At 39.8% G+C, this 23,193-nt stretch overlaps 1 protein-coding gene across 1 annotated transcript in view; it reads left to right on the forward strand.

Annotated features, from left to right (window-relative positions):
* The window catches only part of LOC137870963 (exostosin-1), a 211,354-nt gene extending 189,328 nt beyond the window's left edge, over window positions 1-22,026 (forward strand). Inside the window, exons 10-13 of the mRNA XM_068708481.1 lie at window positions 6,723-6,812; window positions 14,931-15,091; window positions 16,244-16,415; window positions 21,101-22,026. Coding sequence (XP_068564582.1) covers window positions 6,723-6,812; window positions 14,931-15,091; window positions 16,244-16,415; window positions 21,101-21,286 — 609 coding nt within the window. The 3' untranslated portion in view covers window positions 21,287-22,026. The remainder of the gene's footprint in view (window positions 1-6,722; window positions 6,813-14,930; window positions 15,092-16,243; window positions 16,416-21,100) is intronic.
* The last annotated feature ends 1,167 nt before the right edge of the window (window positions 22,027-23,193 follow it).

Consider the following 23,193-nt stretch of genomic DNA (forward strand, 5'->3'; position numbering starts at 1 on the left):
AATTAAGGATGAAATGTATCAGTCAGTTTTAACTTTTCAAGCCTGAAATCACTGAAAAAGGCTTTTATTTGCTCTGTTATTTGTTTTGTATTACCAGTCATGTAAGTAAACAGTTTATTGAATATGTTTGATTGCCTGCTATAGACAAAACATTTTATTTTGTTCTTTTTTGTTGTTCTGGAAAGTAAAAAGTACAATATGTCACTCTAAAATGTAGTGGAGTAAAAGATTCATACATTTCAAATATCAGTACTTAAGTATAGAGCAGGTACCTCCCAATGGTACTGAAGTATATTTAGTTGAATAAATGTACTTTCTACACATTCCCCATTTGTAATAAAAGCAACTATTGAAGTCCTCCAAATGGAATGGAATGCAAATCATGTAAGCTTCTCTATGTTAACAGCTATAGAGAGACAATTCTGCTGGAATGAGAGAATGATATATTGTACAGTGTATTAGATTGTTTTCTATCCTGTGTTAATTGCATTGTAATGCAGTGCTATTTCAGGTTTAAATAGGCTCTTGATAATGTGAGATTGAAGCAACAGGAGATTGGATTCAGCTATTAGAGTGAAGCCGGCAGTGTGACTTGGGATGTGTTGTTGTCATTTGCAGTATTATTGGATAATATCCTGTCCTCACATACACACATACTGTATATGAACTCACGACTGTTACATGATGCAGAAAATAGTCTTGCGTTTTTCAATTTACTCATTTTCCCAGCTATTCAAACAATCAAGCTTCTTCCTAAATACACACACAGTCACATTCTCACTCGTTCATTCACTGATCACCAACATGCCAAGCCACTCTCTCTCTGATCATGATGCTTCGTGGTCTAATTGCTTCTGTTGGTTTTCATGTAAATGTTTCCCCCTTGAAATACAAGCACAATGTTTCCACTGGTGACAATAAAACGCATCTCAAAGGCAACAATATGCGCTTGTGTGAGAGTGCGTGCCAGTACCCAACAGCATCTATGGTCCTATAATTAATCATGTGGTATATTGTCGTGCATCCCGGACAGATGCTCTTCAGTGTATTTCCTACCAAGCGCCCGCTGTGTTTGTTCCAACTATCATAACCACACACTCACAGAAAGTTTGCAAATTGCCCTGACAGAGTGCAGCAGCAGAGTAATGTACTGTTGCTTATGATTGTATCTACTCTATAATGCTGAGTTGATACATTCCATCAGCAAGCTTTTACTGTTTTTTACTCACGCTTTCCTGTTCTTCCGCTTGCTTCCACTCTTTTCATCGAATAAGATACTCTTTGATTTATTTCATAATTGTCCCACAGGGTTTTATACCTAAACGAGGAAATAGTTTGCTTGTCCATCAAAAGGAAAATACTTGATTAAGTGAGTATAATATGGACTGTAAAGTAGGAAGCAGGAAGCAAACAACAGTTATTTTAGGGTTTATGGAGGGGGGGGGGGGGGGACTGACTGCAGACTCGCTAACGTCAATGAGTTGTTGTTTGGCAATAGAGGTTTAAAATGATGCAATGGAGACACACTGAAGTGTGACATGTTTAAACTATCTAATAAAGTTTGAAGTAGTAAAGTTTGAAGTAGTTGTACTATTCTATTCAATCACTTGTACTATTCTATTCAATCACAATCACAAAATAAAACGCAAGCCTAAGCATTTTGCTGCTGTTCTACAAATTATACCTAGGATAAATATTAAATTGCTGCATTACATACTCATTTCAATGATCATGTCATGTTAAATTGTTTTCTTACATCATTGTTACTACCTTTATACTTTTGTTTTACTTTTGTTAAACAATACTCACCCATTCGCCAGGCATGTCTTAAAAGCAGGTAGACATTACTCCACAATATCTTTACAAAGAAAATAGTTTAATTAATGCTCTGAATATTGAATTTAGCACCTTTAAACTTGCTCGGAACTATGAATAGAGTGTGTAAATCTTTTGTTTTATGCTGGCCTTAGTTAGATTTTTTTGATTTATCAGTTTTTTGTTGGCAATATGTTTGTATGATTTGTACGATAATTTATTCACAATAGAAATCCTGACTCTGTTACATGCTTCTCTGACCTAACTCTTTCTTCTTTGCTGTCAATATACGCAACACAACATATAATCATAGTTTACACTGGGTTTCTGATTTGGCTGAAGCCCTCTAAATGATTCCGAATTGTACAAGTTTAAATTATTTAGCAATTGTTTAAGCACACTGGGAGTATGGCTGGCTGACCAGATGAATCAGGTCGTTCATAACTTGACCTTGTTATAAGTGAGGTCCTGCTGGCTAAGCATTTATGACCCACACATCAATATTATCAAAGGATTCCCTACTTTCACTGTTAATATGTCGACCATATCTCACCTTCATCAATCACCTTGCAAAATTGCATGTGTTGCCACCACACCCTGCATTTAATATTGATAAGTTAATCTTGAAAATTGATCCTGATTCCTTAGCTATGCATTTAAATTATACCAAAGGAGCATAAAAGTGAAGAGTTCAAAGGTCAAGTGGGACATAATGTTGAAACGTGATTAAACAGAGGGTCAAGGCAGCGGTATCCGACTAGAATTGATGGTCTGGTATTGACCTCAAAATATCACTTAGTTTATTATTTATTAGACTGTATTTACTGTCATTAGGCTTTATCCTTCTCATTGGCAAACTGAATATTTTATCAACCAAAATTCAACATGCTTTGGTCACACAGACCTGTAGGATTATGTTTTGTCTAATCAAAAAAAATATGTTTTTACTTTTTTGTCACAACATATGACATGCAGTAACATTTCCTTATGAAATTGTTATGTTAACTTTCAGCAAACAGTTTCCTATTTTCACATCAGATCAACATTAGCATTCATTTGAAGTCAAGTTTGTGTCTATTTGAGTCCATATTTGCTCCGTTTTATTCTCCACTAGCTCCTGAGATAATTATCTTTAGCTGCTAAAAGCTTCACTTTCTTCACCAGCTATTTGCTAAGTTGTTCTCTCTGCTGTGGTAGGCAGGTAGGTACATTGGGGTTATTGGGCCTGCCGCTATTAGAAAAGAACTTCATTAAAGTGGACTAAAAGAGTCAAGTCGTGACTTTAAAACCAAGACAGTGAGCTGAAAGATGCTCAAACAGTCCATACAGTGTCAGTTGATAATAACCTGTGAGTTCATCACCACTTTCAACTTGTTTCGTGTTCCACAAGGTAATTCAATCCATTGGCAATCTGAAAATATAGGTTTAGCTCCATGTCAGTTCTAACACATTGCAGATTGCACTGAATAAAAATCAAGATTAGCCAAGAAACTAAGATAAGATAAAAACTTTATTTATCTCGAGAAATTAGTCAGCCAGCAATACAAAGAGTGGGGAAGAGTGCAAATGTAAAATTGTAAAAGTCTAAGATAACAATAACAACAAGGTGCGAATTAAAAATATATAACATATATAAAATTCTAAAATCAGGTTCACAAAAGATAGAGGGCGACTGTTAAATTCATGAGAAAACAATATTTGTGTAACACACAGCAGATTGCAGTACTGTTTATTAGGTAATGTAAACCTTTATAGTCATTTACATTTAGAAAGCACATGAAATGGAATTACCTGATGAGCGTAGAACTTTTAAATCCAATTACCAGAGGTCCACAATGAAAACAAGCTATCCTTTAACTTTTTTGTGTTATCCTCAACGTTTTTCAATCAATATGTATTTGTGTATGATCTGTTATATGTATTTTGCTCTGACATATAAAGACTGAAATAATAATGAGCATTTTTGTACCACAATTTATCACTCTAATAATGAGATGCTCGTCAAAATGTTCATCATGAAAGACAGGATCTGTCAATAGTTTATGACGCAGATAGATGAAGATGTGATCTTTGACTTTTAGCTGTAATTTACAGATATCTGGATAGATCTGTGACATAAAGAGAGACCAGATATCCTCAAAAACGCCCCTTGAAGTAGCAGGAGTCATGGCAAACATAAAGAGGGGAAATGGGTGAAAGGAGAGCGACAAAGACGACAAAGATTAGGTTCAGACCATTGAACTGCCAGTGATCTCAGTGGGATCTAATCTCTGTCCAGAGGCAGAATAGCATTGACACCTGCCAGATGGAAGTGGGGTGACGGGGGTTTTGTCTGTCTGTATGGATGTGATGTGAATTAATTTTGACAAATCACAATAAACGAGACCAAGATTCTACAGCCACGCACATGCATCCCTGTGTGGCTGTACTTTGAGCTAACTGCTAATGTCAGCGTGTTCATCTAACAATCGAGCAAGAAATCTCTGTCTGTGTGTACATTTGTGTGCGTCCTTCACTTATTCCGGAAACCGTCAATCCGATCCACTTTACTTACGTTCAGTATTAACGTTGAATAAACGGCGCTCTGAGAAGCAGCAGGGCGGGGCTTCAGGGCCCTGTGGCCTGAGTCAGGAGCCAAGTAATCGGCCAGCTCGGGTACTAGTACACTAGTAATCACAATGCTAACATGCGGATGTTAAGCAGGTATAATGTTTACCATTTCACTCCTCCTGTGCATATGTTGAAGTGTCTTTTGGAAAGACACTGAACTACATTTTGCCAGGCCAATGCCTTGCATGGTAGTTTGCTGCCATCGATGTGTGAGTGTGTGCGGTATGAGAGGCAAACAATCTTAGTTTATCGTTTTTAGTATGCTAACCTAACCTTGTTGCAATGAAAAGTCAGGGGATCACCAAAGTTATTGCAATTCCTCCTAAGGGGAACCATGAATGTCTACCAAATTTTGTTGAGATATTTCATAGAATAAGTGAAAACGTTGGCCTGTGGGTGGTGCTAGAGAAAAAAATCAAGAAATCACCCAAAGTTTTTAGGATTCATCCTGTCCAATCAGTCAATGCCAAGTTTCATGGCAATCCATCCAACTGTTGAGACATATCCATCTGAATTTAGGTGGCAGATTGACTCTTGAATTCTCGCAGAATTTTCAACCATATCACATGGTCCTCATCAGCTGATTAAGATTTACATTGCTTTGTCAGCCTCTCTTTTTGAAATCCAGAATGATTTGTTAACTCAATTATGTAATAAACAGTTATTGGTCTAATATATTTGTGAAGGAGCGTACAAACTATTTCAACACTTGATGCAAGAGAAAAACAATGAAAGAGGCTCAATTCAGTCAATCATCGGCAATGAACAAGGGGCCCTTTAAAATAAACCTCTATAAAGGTGCTAAAGGATGCTGGGAAATGCAGTGAGGTCATAATGTAAACCTACCCTTAACAATGTGTGTGCATTGTGCATGCGATTGTGCATATGCTTCATATTACTCATGGCAATCTTTAATTTCATGAATTTACTGCATTCCGACCATTAATCCAGGATGAATCCAGTTTATAATCAGGCAAGTGGATAATTTAGTTCAGCCAATAACACTTTGATAGCAGTTTTCATAAGAAAGCTGAGAGACTGTTACACTATTATGAACCTCATCCTGACAAAACTAATTACCTGGCTGCTGATTATAAGGCATCCATCCAAAGAAAATACATTTTCTGCCAAGAGTACTCACTTTAAGCAGTGAATTAATGCATTTTTTTTATGTGGCACTCTCAAATAATTTAGGAGATTTGCGTTGAAATTCATTTTATGTTACACTGAAATTCTTGATAAATTTGCAGTCAGCATTCATCGGCTCATTAAGCTGAGATGGAAGTAGACATTAAACTTGTGGATATTTGTGGCCTTGCTTTGCAAAATAAGCCTCTTAATATTACCCCTGGGGCATATGGATTTAATATACTTTATTTCAGACAGACAGTGAATCTGTGTTAAATGCCACTACTGTGACTGTAGTTAACACAGAGGTCCATTTCAATTACATAAAACCTTAGTTGACCAAGATAAAAGCCCAGAAAAAAATACATAATTACAGCCACTAAGTTTTTGTCAAACCTAATGCAGAGATAATCATAATGGTTGATGAACGGTTGATGGTACAGATGATTCAAAAGAACACCCACAGAAGGGCTCAATTTGTTTAGGTTCTACCCACTGAATAAGTAAACATTGGTCAGAGTGATCACAAACTGTAACGGTGTATGAGAGCAATGCTGCAGTGTGTAACCTGGTGGTTCTTTCATAAAGTCCAGATCTGTGTCTTGTTTTCTTTTTCTACTCAACAGTTCAATAATTCACACTTTTGTTACAGCTCAATAACATAATCAGCTGCAGCAGCCCTCTTTAGGCCAATGGATCAAGGTTTACTACACTTTCTGTTAGGCAATGAATTGATAAAGACTCATACCAAACCTCTTAAGTCAGCTCATTGATTGATGGACACACAGCAGGGTGTGAAACAAAGACATTTAGTTATAGGTGGCTTATTTTGCCTTGATTTGTCACACATTGATACCAATTCTATACCTCTTAAGATGCTTATATACATATTTCCTGAGATAAAAATTTAGAATTTTCTGTTCAAATCTTGCCAGACTTACAATCTCTCTGTCTTGTTTCCTGTCACTCTATAGTTATCTAATAAAAGTGTAAAATACTAAAAAAATGTATGTGAACCAAAACATTTCAGCAATTACTGGATACAGGTCAGTTACCACTGATGCTTATTGGCACATCGCTTCACAAAAATTTTATTTATGTTGCTTTTGATGGGATATTTATATCGATACATTATTAATGATCTAAGTTTTGTCTTTCTGTCCCTCCAGACGATGAGCAGTCGTTTTTTCCCCCACAGCGTCATCCTCACTGATGCCATTCTCAGTCTGGATGAAGACTCGGTTCTCTCAACAAATGAGGTGAGTTGCTGGTGACTAGTCAACCATTTGGCATGACATTGACCCTTTACGAACTGGTAAACTGAGACACTGATGCATTATCAAGAAAATGAGGTGAGTAGGCTACATTCCCAAGACACAAGGCAACTACAACACCATTGTCAGACATCTGATCTGATCAGACACCAAAAACAGACCAAGAAACTTGACATTACCTTTTGTGATTAGAAATGAACAAATACGTGACTTTCACCCAGGTGACCTCTGATGGTGTAAACATTTACTTTTTCCGTAAGGTTTTTTTCCGTGAGGTTGTTGTCCGTAAGATTTTTTTCCCTATAGTTGTTTTCTGTAGGTGGTTTTCTGTAATGTTATGTAAGGAAGTCCCCTAAGAGCAGTTGTTGTTTATTTATGGTTATGTTTTTATGTTGTAACATTACACTGTTATGTTTTTATGTAATGTTACGCTGTCACGTTACGCTGTCACGTTATGCTGTCCCGTTACACGCTGTGACGTTACGCACTGTCACGTTACGCACTGTCACTGTCACGTTACGCACTGTCACGTTACGCACTGTCACTGTCACGTTATGCACTGTCACGTTACGCACTGTCACTGTCACGTTATGCACTGTCACGTTACGCACTGTCACTGTCACGTTATGCACTGTCACGTTATGCACTGTCACGTTACGCACTGTCACGTTACGCACTGTCACTGTCACGTTACGCACTGTCACGTTACGCACTGTCACTGTCACGTTATGCACTGTCACGTTACGCACTGTCACTGTCACGTTATGCACTGTCACGTTACGCACTGTCACTGTCACGTTATGCACTGTCACGTTATGCACTGTCACGTTACGCACTGTCACTGTCACGCTATGCACTGTTACGTTAAGCTGTTACGTTATGCTGTTACGTTACGCTGTCACGTTACGCTGTTACGTTATGTAACATTGTTTTTATGTAGCTAGCAACTGGCAATTTATTTTTGATTGCCGGAATGCAAACTATCACTGGCAGATTTAATCAGATGTAGCTAGCTCACTAATTCAGATAACATTACCTCCATGTTTCCAGGTGAACTGTTTTAAAAATAAGTCTTGGCCACATATATGATATCATTAAGCTGTATGTCCGAAGCAAAACGTCAACTCTAGTATTATAAGCATTTCACCCTGACATATCCCTGTTTGGCTGATTAGCTTACATACTGTTCTTCATACATAGTTCACGTTTTACATAATAAGAAGAAAGGCATTTAGGAAGAGGACTAACTGATGTGTTCAGCCGACATAACACAAACTCAGATAATGTTGCTTTTGCTGGAGTTTAAACTTTAAAAAAAAGCGTCCGAGTATCATCTAATACGACATGTTGCAAAGTGTGGCAAGTGGGCAAAAACATAGATATACATTTTTGTACTTTTGCCCACATTTCAAGAAGGTTTTTTCAACTTTCGAAACAACTGACTCCACGTAAAGGGGTCGCAACACTTTTGAATAACTCCACCCACTGAAAGACTGAAAGACACATTGGCAATGTTTTTATAACAAGCTACAGTCTTTGTCAGCTTTTGGCAAAAGGTGGTGATGTCTTAACACAGTATTGATCCTTTCCCAAATGAGGCAGTCAGTCCACGCTCAGTCATGAATACCATTCATTACAAATTAATTGCCAAACATTACGATGGCCACTGAACTAGGGGAAGAAAATGTGCTTTGCCTTTAAAGGACATTTACAAATGCAGCAGATACAATTGAACCAAATAGGATGAGTAGGACGTTAAGCAAAGCAAAAAAGTTCAACAGATTAAAAATACAAAAGACAGAGTTCTGATTACAGGCGTCACTATCATGGAGGCTCAGTTATTTGCCAGGGTGCTCGAGACAGTCTTGATTAAAATAAGTGCGAGATGTGGTGTTAGGATATACTGTTAAGGTGTTCTTTTAATTAAACTAAACACTGAGGAAAGAAATGGAGAGAGAAGTGGGTAGGGTAAAGAGGAAATGGAAGAGTGGAGTAATGAGGACAGGGTAGGAAATTGAAAGAAAAGATGAGAAAGGAAAAAGAAAACAAGAGAAGGGAAAGAAAAGAGAAGTGCACGGGAGAAAAGATCAGAGGTACCAAAAGGGGACAGTTTAAGGGAATAGAAAAGCAGACAAAAGGATAGAAAGCAAAGGAAAATCATGGCAAAAGGAAATAGGGAAAGGAGAGCAGAGAAGCACATTGAAGAGGGTATAATGCAAAACGGAGCACTTTCGCAGAGTCGGGAGTCTGTATTTATTACATTGTCAAAACTCCTCTTTGATTAAAGTCTTACTTGTTAAGAGAGAGGATGGGAAACACCCCAATGGTTTGTTAGATTGATACTTTTTTTAAAAAACAAATTAGAAACCAGTGAATTGTCTAAAGCATTGTCAAGAGAGGAAATAATGTTTCAATACACCCTTTTTTAATCAAGACTTTAACATGTTAGCAGACTTAATGGTATGATTCCGTAGGCTTTGAAAATACTGAAACTTAAAAAAGAGGCAAACCAATTAACCAGGCCAATACTTATATTACATTTACATTCTTTTTTTTCTTCTTTTCAGATTATCAAAATTGGTATATAATTATGGTTTGTAGGTCTAGTTTTGTATAATCAAGGTGTTGAACTGACACTTTGTAGAACCACAAAACTGAATCAAAGCAATAAATGCTTTGCCGTGTTTCATCAGTTAAAACTAGTAGCAGTAATTCAGTTCTTAATACAGGTCTGATAAAGCTGAAGGACAGTGAACAGTTAAGTGTGAGGCTGATAGCAATAATTAAAAAAGAAAAACGCTGGATTAAATAAATGCATTGTTACCTCTGAATTCCTCATGTGTAGATATACTGTAGGCAATTTCAATTCAGCATGGGTATGGCGGACTCCACCACTAATAATGGAAAAAACAATATAAATACGTTTAATGGCTATTTCGGGTAAAAGAAATGTAATAAAAATAAAGTTTCATATGTTTTAGGCCTAAAAAGTAACAAAAATAAAAATGATCAGGAACAGCTCATCTGTGATGCTCAGTGAGTGTTTCTACTTTGAGAGTCATTACAAGAAGCAGCCTCGTTTCTCTCCAGCTTTTCAGCGAGTAAAAGATGCGATCCATAATGGATTGTGAAGCCCAATGAGCCCAAGAGATCCAATATATCTTTAAACTGAGATGTTTTATTGATGGGAGCGAGTCAATGTTCACCTTTTCTACGCTGGCAGGATCACAATTACACTTTATTGCACTACAATTTGTGGCACAGCAATATGACCAAGTTTGTACAACTAAACTTTTATGGGCGCACAGCTTGTTTTATGAAACGAGGAAGAAGAAGAAGATGTCAGAGACAGAGAGAGAGAGAGAGAGAGAGAGAGAGAGAGAGAGAGAGAGAGATCATGAATGGGAAGTAGAGGCAATCTTTGCCTGTGCTCACTAACCCCTTCCTCTAATTGCCCTTTTAACATGGTGAGGGGATTTATTGAAAGGAGATGAAATATGTCAAGTGAGTGAAAATGTGCAAGAGAGAACATTACGCTTTTAATAGGACTTTTCATATTATAATACCTCAGTGGAAGAATGGCTGTGCCAATTTCATAATTACATTGTTTCAGCTCATTAAATGTATGATTATTCCATGAAGAGAGATTAGAGAGGGGAATACGACTGAAAAAAACCTGACAAAGCTTTTGTCTCTTATTGGGCGGCCAAGCATGCTGCAGAGTTATGCCCTTTGGAAGACTTTTTCAATATGGTGGATGTGGAAATAGTTCCTCAGTAGCAATGGCTGAATATGTATTCTCTTTCATTTAGGGGCCTGTCTATGTTGCAGGGTTTGGGCAGGCTTCAGCAGTGGCGGTCCTTTACCTAAAAGTACTAATACTAAGCTATGAAAATACTCCATTACAAGTAAAAGTATGCTCACAAAATGTACTTGAAGTAGACATACTCATTGTGCAGTAAAATGTTCCCTGTCAGTGTTTTACTATTATATGTCTCTGGATTTATACAGTATTACTGATGCATTCATGCCTGTGTTGCTTTTTACTGCTGTAGATGTTTAAGGTTGTGGTAATTTTAACTCCTTTATATACTGTTAGGTAGTTTAATCTACAGCAATGCATCATATTCTATATGACCATTATATATTTGTAGCATTACTGTCCTGAGAGCCAAGTAGCTCTAAAAACTCAACTTTTCATGAGCTCAGGAAAACAGCCCTGTTTTCAGATTTGTGACGATGCATTTTCCAGCTGATCCAAGACACTTTTAAATAGTTGATTTAGTGTGATTTATTGCAAGTACCATCATTTGGACATGTGAGACTAGACCAGGGTTATGTTCAGGGGTGTTGAACTGATCCATAGTCTGAAGTACTGTATGGATGTAGATAACTGGATCATGGTCTGCACTGTGTACTATTCTCACTAAGTACATAGAAGGCAGTAAAGAGGGGTTTCGATGAGACAAGCCACCTGCAATTAACTTGTGAAATGAAAGACATCTGCATGAGAAAGTCCAGTTTGTATATGAATGGAAAATATTCACACTACATGTACAGTAAAAGAAAAACATTAAGAATAGAATAGAATTGATTAGAATAAAATTGTGTTTGTGCAACTTCAACAGTGAAGTTGCACAAACACTGGTAAGTAAATATGTGCCTTTGAGTACAAATTCAAAGCAGAAAACTGTTAATTAACACTGGAAGTCACACATGCACATGTTAACTGTAAGGGAGCCTGGGGAATTTCAACACAGTTCCCTGCATTGCATTTTTACCAAATTTATTTAAAAATCATTTCCACACATTCACAAACAGATTTACAGAGGGTGATATACATCACATATCTTGTCATCTGAGCCCACATATAAATGGCTTTTATTATTGTTAAGACAAACCTCCAACACAGAGAATCAAGGTTACCTCACCTTACCCTCCTGTTGAGCAAAGGAGAACTTTGATGTACACTGCATGCATTAATATGTGTGACTTGTGTGAGAGGCAATAGATATGCTCTGAATATCGAATTCAGCACCTTTAAGACAAACCTCCAACAACTAATCCTTATCCTAAACCTATGCATGGCACACACTAAACTTTCCGTGTTGGTATTTCAAGCTGTCACTGTCAGGAGCCATAAGCAATCGATTAAAACAAACTAGAGTTCAGGGCAGATAATGGAAAGTTTGACATTATTCTGTAAATGTAAATGTTGGCAAACACTTGAGGCCACACGTAACCACACACCACAGAGATGTCCCTGGTGAGAACAGCTGTAATTCAAAAGATGCCCTGAATTACAAACCTGCAGTAGCCGCTTGTGGCCAAAGTGTGGTCCGTACGCCCCAGCTGGTTGTCCTGGATCACGCTGAGACTGTTGGTAAAGTTTCATCAAAGCCACAGCACTCTAAACCTGCTGGATCAGTTTAAGACACATTTTCCTCACTTTTATCACCCTGAAATCAGATGGTAGTTGACAGTGAGAGCGCCGCAGTGGCATCGCTTCACATGGAGCAAAAAAAGAAACAAACAAAAAAACAGATTGAAAACTTCTCAAAACATATTGGAAAAAGACCACATACTGAGGGAGGATACAGGCTCTAAAATGTGATGTAGCTTCTTTTCATCTGATAACATTGGACATGTTAAATCCAAATGTCGGGAGAGATTTGTCACAGATCTATTGCTCGATTGACCCTCTGCTCCCCGGATCAATTTTGGCCTTGTAGAATCTATTAGTATGTAACACACACACCTACACACACACACACACACACACACACACACACACACGCACACACGCACACACAGGCTTTGTTTAACTTTCAGTCCTCCCTTGAATTCCTCAGTAATTAAGACAGACAGATTATGAATGCAAAAACTCTGGGTTCTGTCACTCTCTCTCTCGTGAGCTCTCTCTCACACACACACACACACACACACACACACACACACACACACACACACACACACACACACACACAAATGCCATTTCACATTATAAAGAACCTTTTAATCTCTGAAGGCTAAATTATATTTGCATGATATCATTAATCCTTTCTGCACAGATGTTGATACATCTGACATATCTCACACACAAGCACACACACATACAGACACACACACACACACACACATACAGACACACACAGACACGCACACACTTTGTGTGCACACATTATCTGGGGCTACACTGAGGATGGCAGCTCCAACCTTTCTCTCGGCTTAGCGCTGGCGCTTTACAGTAATTGCTCACGCGATTCATGACAGAAGCCGCGAGGTTTCGCTAAAGAACATCCACTTTCAGTGCTCCCCTCCCCGACGCTGTCTCCCTACCTCCACTATTCTCGTAATTAATTTTCTCACCCGGCCCCGAGGTGGTGTGTGTTTCTGTGTGTATTACCAAGTATTTCATTATGTGCTGATCCCCTTATTCTCTGGTGTGTCTGCATGAAAGTCTCAGTGGTGTTTTTGAATTCAAAAGAGGCTCTTTATCAGGTAGCTCAAGCTTCTTCAAGGACACCAGTGACCAAGACCAATGTATGGATGAAGAATACGCAGCTCCAGAAGCCGTTAACACCCTCTCAGCAAACACAAGTGTGTTAGAGATTCATACCCAGGCATTTAGATGCCTTTGAGCTGCTCAGGGCTTGTACTGAAGGTGTGTTCGGACTCAAAAGGAAGGGAATTGGACCTGGCATGTTTTTTTATAGAGTCAATGAAAATACATGACAAGAAGCAAACAGACTTGATCAGATTTGATCTCGGTGAGGAATTTACAGTGCCTTGCAAAAGTATTGTCCCCCCTTGGTTTTCCTATTTTGTTGCAATAAAACTTGTTATTAAATGGATTGTTATTTTGATTTTATGGAATGGACCTCATCAAATTAGTAAAAATTTGTGTCATAGTGAATCTTTATGGTTTTCAACCTCAGTTAGAACCAAACCAATCTCGGAACACATCGGCTGTCGATCTGATGACAATTTAGCCTCTGGGGGCTACGGCTTTATTTCTGGGGTTCCGGTTTAGCCAGCGCAGATCCGGGCCAAGATTTTCTCTTCTGTTAGTCCACTTAGCAACTTGAGACGAGAAATTGCCGTTGTTTCACAAGTCGCCAGTTTACAAGGTCATTTTAAGCTAATAAAAAACTGAATTATCGTCAGACGGTAGCTGGTGGGTTCCCAGATTGCATTTCGGCCAATGGAGTCCGCCTGATTTGCTCTCCACAGAGACGGTTTTCCGGCATGCAACCACAGCCCACTGAAACGTACTACAAACGGAAAAAAAAGTCTTCCGAATCCAAAGTCTTGTCTTTTCATATGCATCTGTTTAAGGAGATTACAACTTAACTAACTATCCTCAGGGACTGTAACTCAACACTTCCAGCAAACACTTCCAGCAGCGTACAATTTTTTTTTGGAAGGCTTTTCTACTAAATGTATTTTTAACAACTGTTGTCTTTTAGGATCTCTTGTTCTTCAGTATGTCTTTATTGTTCACGTTATTTATTATTGTCGCCATTGCAAACATGCTTAAATTGGGGATAATTTAAAAAATAACCTGATCAAACCTGAGGAAATTTGCAGAAATTAGAGGCCAAGCTTTTTTGTGTTCAATTGGAGAATCAAAATTCTAACATAAAACTGTTTCAAGTGAATCTCTTGTCATGTACAGACTATAAAGGCATGTGATTTGATGGTAAACATTTCAGGTGAGGGAACCGTTCACAATGCTGAAATGCTATTTGTCAGGTTGTAAAGAAGCAGAGAAGCTGCTTTTTTGACGACGTCCTTGCAAACTAAATGCCAGTTGACAGCTATTCTGAATAAGTTATTTATATCTGTTTATCTCCTCTCTATAAGCTGTTTAAATTAGGAAGGATTTTCTGTTTATTTTGAATAAGCTCTCAACATTACTTTATGCTTTTTCCTCTCCTGCACCTTTCCTCTTCCTCCCACCATGTCTCCTCCTCCTCCTCATTTTCACCATCTTTTTTACCCCATCTTTATTTTCTCAGACTGTATCATGCTCTTCATTTCCCACTGGCCTCGTCTTCTTTTCTTACCTCTCGCGTCTTTCTTTACTTTATGCTCCCACAGGTGGATTTTGCCTTTATTGTATGGCAAAGCTTTCCGGAGCGTATCGTTGGTTATCCAGCAAGGAGCCATTACTGGGACAGTTCCAGGTCCCGCTGGGGCTACACCTCCAAATGGACCAATGACTATTCCATGGTCCTTACGGGGGCAGCTTTCTACCACAGGTACAAAACCCACATGATCTATTGATCAGTCAAGCTTTGGAATTGCTGTTAATTTATTTTGTCATTCAAATGATTCACAATGAACATGAGGTAATTACAATGAAAGACATTCATGAAGACTTGAATTTGACCAAAATACTTGGGTGCATCCAGGAAGTACGGGACGTTTAATCTAATTAAAAAAATGTTCTCATTTTAGTATTAAAAATAAATTACTGTTATAGCTGATATACAGTACAAGGTCTGTTACTTAAAATCTTAACACTTTTATGAACATGTCTGTTTTAATTAGGTTGTACTGTTTTATTTTACTTTGTTTATTGTTTACTATACACTGACTAAACTATTGGCTAGTCATTATACTGTGTTAAAAGGCATAACACAGTATAATGACTAATATAAGATGATATAATTTAAGGATTTGAATTAATAATGAGCCCAGTCAAGCTACCCTTCCAGCACTGTAATTAATTTGCCTTGTTCTGCATCACCTGTCAGGTTGATCTATTCCAACTTCACAGATATACGTATTCCTTCTCCACAAGATACAAACCACATAGTCATCTCTCAACAGTCATATTTTATTATTTTTTTAAGTGTAGTAATAAAGAGGGGAAATGGGATAGTATGATCTTTCTCCACCTCTCTGCTATCTCATCTAAATGATTGTCAAAACACAAAGCTGGGACTGAAAGAAAGAAAAAAAGAATTAAGCAGAGCGGTAAATTAAATGTAGAAGAGCATCGCTCTCTGAACGGCTTTGAAGCATCTTGTAATGCAGATAAAAAGCTCCCTTATTGTTCTATTGTGCATCTCTTTAGTCCTTTTGTTATTTAAAACTGTAATGGCAACAAAATTCTTAGAAAAAAATGATAATCGGAGAGAGAAAAGGAAAGAGGGAAAATGTATGCGTGTGTGAGAGAGAGAGAGAGAGAGAGAGAGAGAGAGAGAGAGAGAGAGAGAGAGAGCGCACTAGGGACAGCAGACCTCGGCAGGGAGGAACAGAGTTGACAGTGATCTAGTGCTCCCCTGTTGTCCAAGTGCAACACAGAAACCATGCAGAATAGAACATAATAGAAAGAGGTGCAGCTTTAATAAAAGGAATAAATACACAGTTAACCTCATCTGTCTTATTTCCTTTCTGTGGGTCAGATACTACCACTACCTGTTCACCCACTACGTCCCGGCCAGCCTGCTGACCATGGTGGACCACATGGCTAATTGTGAAGACATCCTGATGAACTTCCTGGTTTCAGCTGTTACCAAGCAGCCGCCAATCAAAGTCACACAGAAGAAGCAGTACAAGGAAACCATGATGAGTCAGGTAGAGCTTTATTGTCAGCTGTACACACACCACTGACATGTGGTCATCCTTAAAGTTAAAGCAAAACAGTCCTGGAGCATATTTTCCCATGTTCTTGTATTTAAGTGACAAATGGGACAAAAGTTATTGAAATTGTTCAAATACTGAGGGGCAGTGCTGTAACCGGCAACTGCAAAACAAGCTGCAGGTGAGATTGCACAGCTTCAGTGTGACGTTACGTCCACTAAACAGTCGGAGATGGTGAGGTCATAGCCGGAAAGGTGGTTGATGGTGATCCCAGTGGAACAGACCAGGTCCAGGATGTGACCGCGGTTGTGGGTGGGGAAGTCAATGTTTTGGGTGAGGTTTGAAGCATTTAAGCATGTCCAGAAATTCTTTGGCTGTTTTACAGTCTGAGGAGTCGATGTGGATGTTGAAATCACCGAGCAACAGGATGGAAGGTGAGATGGAGCAGATCTGAGTAAGGAATTCAGATAGGTCGGAGAGGAACGCAGGATTGGGTTTGGGGGGGGCGGTAGATAATTGCAATGACCAGGGGTTTAGGACCAGAGAGTTTGAATGTGAGCTGTTCGAATGAGGATGGACTTTCGATGTTAGTCAGGCTGGTTTTGATGTGTTGGCGGTAAAGAGCAGCAATTCCTCCACCACGGCCATCAGGGCGTGGTTTGTCCAGGTAATGATATCCAGTGGGGGTGGTTAGGTTGAGTGCGTAGTAACCCCGGTGTTTTTGCCAAGTTTCAGTGAGACAGAGGATATCAAGGTTGTTGTCAGTGATGAATTCATTGATGATTGGGCTTTTGTTGCTTAGTGACCGGGTGTTTTGTGATTGTTTGTGAGGATTTGGGGAGGGTTCTGAGGTTGGCTGGATTCACGTGCTGTTTGGTATGATGACGTGGGTGAGGGAGTGGTTGTACGCCGGTGCTGAGTCCACAGAGACGGGATGGAATTGACAGAAGTGGGGCTGTAGATGGTGAACTTGTGCTGGGAACCGATATGAACATCACTGGGACGGATGTGGCAGAGGTTGTTCTTGTTTATGGCTTTATGAATGCGGTGTGAACGGGGCAGCCTCTCTGTCACAATAGTCTGGATGGGGAGAGCTGCAGCTGAAGGGGTTGATAACAGGGAGGGCCAGTAGGGGGAGCAGTCACGGGAAACTGTGCTATGAGGTGGCAGCGTAGAAGAAGAGGAAGGGGCGTGTGTATGGAAAGTAAATAGTCAGTCAGTCATGCGGACGAGATTGTACAGCATGCTGTAAATTAGCCGCTAGCAGGCGGCTACCCAGCTTGTTAAAATGTATACCATCGTTCTTAAAAGAGGAAGAGCGGTCCCAGAACAGATTCAAATTGTCAATGAAGCTCACGTTGTTAGTCATGCAGGCGGCCTGGAGCCAAATGTGGAGGCTGAGGACTCTGCTGAACTGCTGTGATCCACGGCTGAGTGTTGGAGTTGGACCACTGATAAAAGCAGACAGTCCACAACTATTTAAAAAGTGTAAAAGATTTTTAAAATCAATCTTGGTCAACTCAGACTGGTGGAGGGCTGCATCGTTGATTCCCACATGAACGATACAGCCCTCCACCAGTCTGAGTTGAACAAGAAAAGGTCCAATAGAAAAGGACCCTACAGAGAAATAAAAGGCTCCTCTTTAGCTTATGCTTGATCCGGTCTGTTTTTTTAAGTCTCGCTTTAGGAGAAGTCACGTTGTGGAATCTGAATGTGGAATAGCAACAGGTCCCACTCTTCACAGCATTCTTCCTCTGTTGAAAAATACCAAAGTTACCCTTTAAGACTGGTGATCCCAGCCACAATGCATTTTAATTTTTTTAAGAATTAAAATGAGTTGCTAAGCAGATTTGGTCAGTCATCAAGACCTCAGATTCTCTTGTAAGGTGAGTTTTGTCCTGTTCATGTTTATTTTACCGTGTCTCTACCTTTTAACTGCTCTGTGCACCATTAGCAATTAGCCGCCGACTCGCCGTCAACATGTTGAGAGACGTTGAGAGGCAATCCAAATGATCCCATTGCACCAATAACAGAGCAATCCAGCAGTCCAAGAGTATAATAAATCCTTTAGGGCAGGCTTCCTGCGTGTTAGAATATTAAGAAAATTTGAAATAACATAACTAAATCCGTTATGATCCTCCATCTACAACAGAAAAAAAGCTAGGTAAATAAAACGATTATTTCATTAATTGAATTGATTAATCACATTAAATTAATCTGTGCTGACACAGTGTTTGCAATGTGTTGAGGACACAATAGCAATACCAAGTTTCCATAATTGGAGCCTGTATGTTCACCTCCATGTCGTCTTCGTCCATCAGTGGAATAGTGTGAAATGATCAACAGGAATGTGTATCAAGCATCCTGCATCTTGCATGTGCTACTACAGCACAAGATACAAACAACATGGAGACTCCTTTAGCGTTAACAGTACTCCTTAGCGCTACTGGTCAAAATGTGCACCAGGCACCTTTAAGAGAGCTTGAAGTTGTTATACATAGAATAGTTAAATTCCCTGACTCCCTTTTCCAAAATAGAAAAGACGATGAAAAGAGATTCACCTCCTTGTGTTGGATGAATAGTGGAGCGGCTTTAGGCTATGTACAGCCCTGACCTTCTCTTTGGGAGATCCATATATGTCCATGTTGTATGTGTGTGAGTGTGTGTGTGTGTGTGTGTGTGTGTGTGTGTGTGTGTGTGTGTGTGTGTGTGTGTGTGTATGTGAGTGCTTCCTGTGGCCAGCACTATGTCAGCTTTTGATTGATGGCCTGACCACAGGCAGGACGATGACTCGGCAGTATGGACTCAGTGATTAATGTCTTAATTGTGAAGGCAGCACGGCAAACCTAGATTTACTTCCTGCTTTCCCCGCTCTCGCTTTCTTTCTTCCTTTTTGAGTGTCCCTTCTCCCCTCTCTCACCCCCGATTTGTGACTTTGCTTGAAGTAAAGTGGAGTCTTTTATGAAATTTGTACCACCAGATTTGAAGCAAAAGAAGTCAGGACAGATATGTCTTGGCTGATATTTCTCATTCATCCATTCATTTTCTATTCCAAGAGAAGAGATGTTTTATGTTTTGAAGTGCCAAACCATTTCTTAGACTTGATTTTTTTATTATTCTACCTGACCCTCGGTAAACCCGGCTGCCACCCTCCTGCCGCACACAGGATGAATCTGCTCCAAATCCACGCCCTCGTGCCACAGTTTATCAAAGGGGTCTGCTGTCCTCCATTGCCCCCTCTCCAGCTCATCTCCCAGCAGCCACTTGGGGGCCCACCCCTTCCTTCCCCGCTGTCCATCTCAGATAACCAGCTGAGGACACAGAGCAGCAGGAGACAATAGCATGATTCTTTCATAAAGCTATTCAGGAAGCTTCAAATGCTGTGACCACAGAGGGGAACACCGCACAACAACTGTATCATTCCAATAACTGTCGTGAATAATGTAATATCGCAGTGACCTACCGCTAAAAATGAAGGTCACATGAAAGAGCTGCAGTCCATGTTGACAGTAAGATGCAATCAACGGCAAGAGCCTCTAAAACAAGTTTACGATATATGATCAGCTGCACCATTTTAGACTCTTCAAATCTCCCAGGTTATGAGCTGTACAGGCAGAGTGAGATATACAACCTGCTCGTTGCAGCCAAAAAGTTGCAAAGCAGGCTGTACTAAAGACACTTTATTGTATGTTTTCTACCAGTTTGACTTTCTGTGCTGCTGTTTGCAAAAGTGTCAGCAACTACTCTGGGGATTCCCACAGAGTGAAACAGCTGGCCAGGTCAACCAGCTCTGTCATTGTGATGAACCTGGATTCTCTAGAGGAGCAAGTGGTGAAAACAAATAGCGGGAGATACAGTATGTGTTACTATGAGCTACACCTCCTGCCACGTCATGACAAGCTGTCCGCGATAAGGAGCCGCTTCACCAGCATGGAGGCGCTCCTGTTCGACCCTGACCCATCAAAATCCACTGTCTTTGCTCATGATGCTGGCGAATAAGTCAGCATGCCGCTTCTCCGTAGGCTATGGGTTCATGAGCAATATGGCATCATGTGATTCTATGGGTTAGCAATCAAAATAGGCGTTTCAAGTTTGTTGTGGCAATACAAAATAAATGGGGGGTTTTTTGGGAGACAAAGCATTTTTAGTCATGCAAGCATATAGACATCTAACCTTGTACCCAAGGAAACATGCAGCTCTAAAAACAGACCACAGAGAGGAAATGAAAGCCGGGTTCAGATTCATTACAGCACTGCTAGCATACCTTTTTGTCCCCACTTCAGTAATTATTAAATGAAACGATGTACAGTCCAGAGAACAGAAGGCCAGAGTGGATTTAACAGCACAGCACAGAGAAAATAGGAAGACGCTTTGGTAGGTATGTCCTGGCTGTGTTAGCGCTCAGCTTTCAAGGTACAGTGGTTCACCAACTAACCCTGTGTCTAATGACTACATCACCAAGCTTCTTAAACCAAATATATATCACATAGAGGTGCAGTGAATTTTTGCTAAGCCACTCTGGTGTGACTAAGACTTTATCAGGTGTTTATATATCCCTTATTTTCATTATCTTCTAAATAGTATTGCAGTACCAGCTGCTACAAAGCTGTGTTGATTGATTCCTTAGTTGCTGTGATACATTTATCCTCCCCCTCTCGTCTGTGTTTCTCTAAACCAAGGGCTCCAAGTCATCTCGGTGGGCCGACCCAGACCACTTCGCCCAGCGACAGACCTGCATGAACGCCTTCAGTCGCTGGCTGGGTTTCATGCCCCTGGTGCACTCCCAGATGAGGCTGGACCCCGTGTTGTTCAGGGACCAAGTTTCCATCCTGAGGAAGAAATACAGGGACATTGAGAGGCTGTGATTGCGCAAGGATACACATCAAATCATTGTGTGTGTTCGAGAGGTCGTGACCAGAATGCACACACTGAATGTGAACATTTGTGAGGCTATAAAAGAAAACTCACACATGGACACTGGACATAAAAATGATAAAACACTGAGGTACACATACGGCATTTAACTGCATATTTCTATAAAAAAACAACTATGTATGCAGGGTTGATAACAGCGAGGGACTGTGCAAACCCGCCATCTGTGACAATACACATGAATATGAATGCATGGATACACATGCAACAACGTCCTGGACGAATTCAATACAGTCCTGACCACAGACATACAGTATGTGTTGCATGGTTTGAACAAGACAACTGTACAAGGACCTGAAAAACATATTGTGTTTGAGTAAAAGAAAAAAAAGAGAATCTAAGAGCTATATTTATTGTGGAAGTAGGACTGTTGGCCGTAGAGGCGCATACAATATATTGTTGGACAAATGGTTAAGAGATTTATGGGTTCGAGGTTGTATTCATAAAGTCAAAGGATGCACGCTCTGGGGTTATGTATGTAAAGTAAAGATACTTTTGGACAAAGGGGACCAACTGTAGCTTCTGGGTCGGGCCACGTGACAGCTGCTACCCCAAAACACCAGACAATGGCAATATGCCTCTTGTACACTACTGTAGATTTTCAGCTGCAGCTCTTGCCTGTATGAAGCAAATAGAAAAATAAAATAAAGAGATGTTGTGTTATGAGACAAGAGGCCAGGTGTCAACAGCATTCCTTGCTTCTTTTCTTAATTTATTTTATTTTTAACAAAATTCTACCCACCCTTACTTTCCAGTTCTTTTAATTGTGTTGTTGTCATTGACTCTTTTGCCCTCACGTGTGTAGGTGCACACTCTACAGCTATTTAGACACATTTCCAATAAAGGTGAAAGATAGGATAGAAGAGTGAAAGTAAAAAGGTAAAAATAAATACAAAACAGATAAATACATTCAAATGTTGTTTTAGAAACACATTACGCTTTGGCTACATTGAAGACATAAAGAATGCGGACTGCTAGCGGAGCGGGTGCGCTTATAATGTATCTTTGTACTGGCTGCTTCTGCAGCGTACAGCATAGGGTTGCGTGAGTCACAGCCATAACAAGACAGTGTGCCTTTGTTTTTGGATTACGTGGGATTGTTCTTCAGTTTTTTGAACAAGGTTTTTTGAACAAGGCAAGACTTCAGTCTGCTACGTATTGCTATGTCTTGTCAGCTATTATCAAAGGACGCAGATGGCAGGAAACAAATAATTGAAATGTAAAAATTAAAATGCCAAAATTGTCATTGGCATATACACTTTACAACCAATTTCTGTGTAAAAGGGCCATGCAAACCATGCGTAAAAAAATAAGAATAGAAAACTGGATTTATTTCTACATTTGTTGAGCGGATCTCTGTGGTGCATTTTCACCACAGGCTGCTTTCACCCCTGATCTAGCCGTGTAATTAACAATCCCATTACTTTTCTTGGCAAGACCTGGATCTGGTTGAGGTCAGTGCCATTGCTTGAGGTTAGGCATTGCAATGTTTAGTTAGATAGCCCATTGGTCAGGGCGTAAGACTTGAGCAAATCGGCTTACTGCTACCTCGCGGTATCATTACCTAAAAAACAAAAAAAAAATTTTGTCTGTGTTTTTCTCCAACCTATTTTAGATGAAACACCGGTCACTTCTGTGTGACAAAAAGCCTTGACGATTGCATTCCCATGAAATCCGCGGTCATGAGGAACTTGTTAAGTATGACGGCTGCAGTAGCTTGGAAAATAGCACTGTAGTGCATTGAATTTGATGAATTTATGAGACCACAAATGAGACAAGAATTAGCTAGCTAGAGCGCCCCGCGATCACATCGCCTCACACCTCACTGCTAGGAGACTAC

The sequence above is a fragment of the Cebidichthys violaceus genome, unplaced genomic scaffold, assembly GCF_023349555.1.
Source record: "Cebidichthys violaceus isolate CVI_PGR_0920_01 unplaced genomic scaffold, fCebVio1.0.p SCAF_14, whole genome shotgun sequence".
In the NCBI taxonomy this organism is placed as follows: domain Eukaryota; kingdom Metazoa; phylum Chordata; class Actinopteri; order Perciformes; family Stichaeidae; genus Cebidichthys; species Cebidichthys violaceus.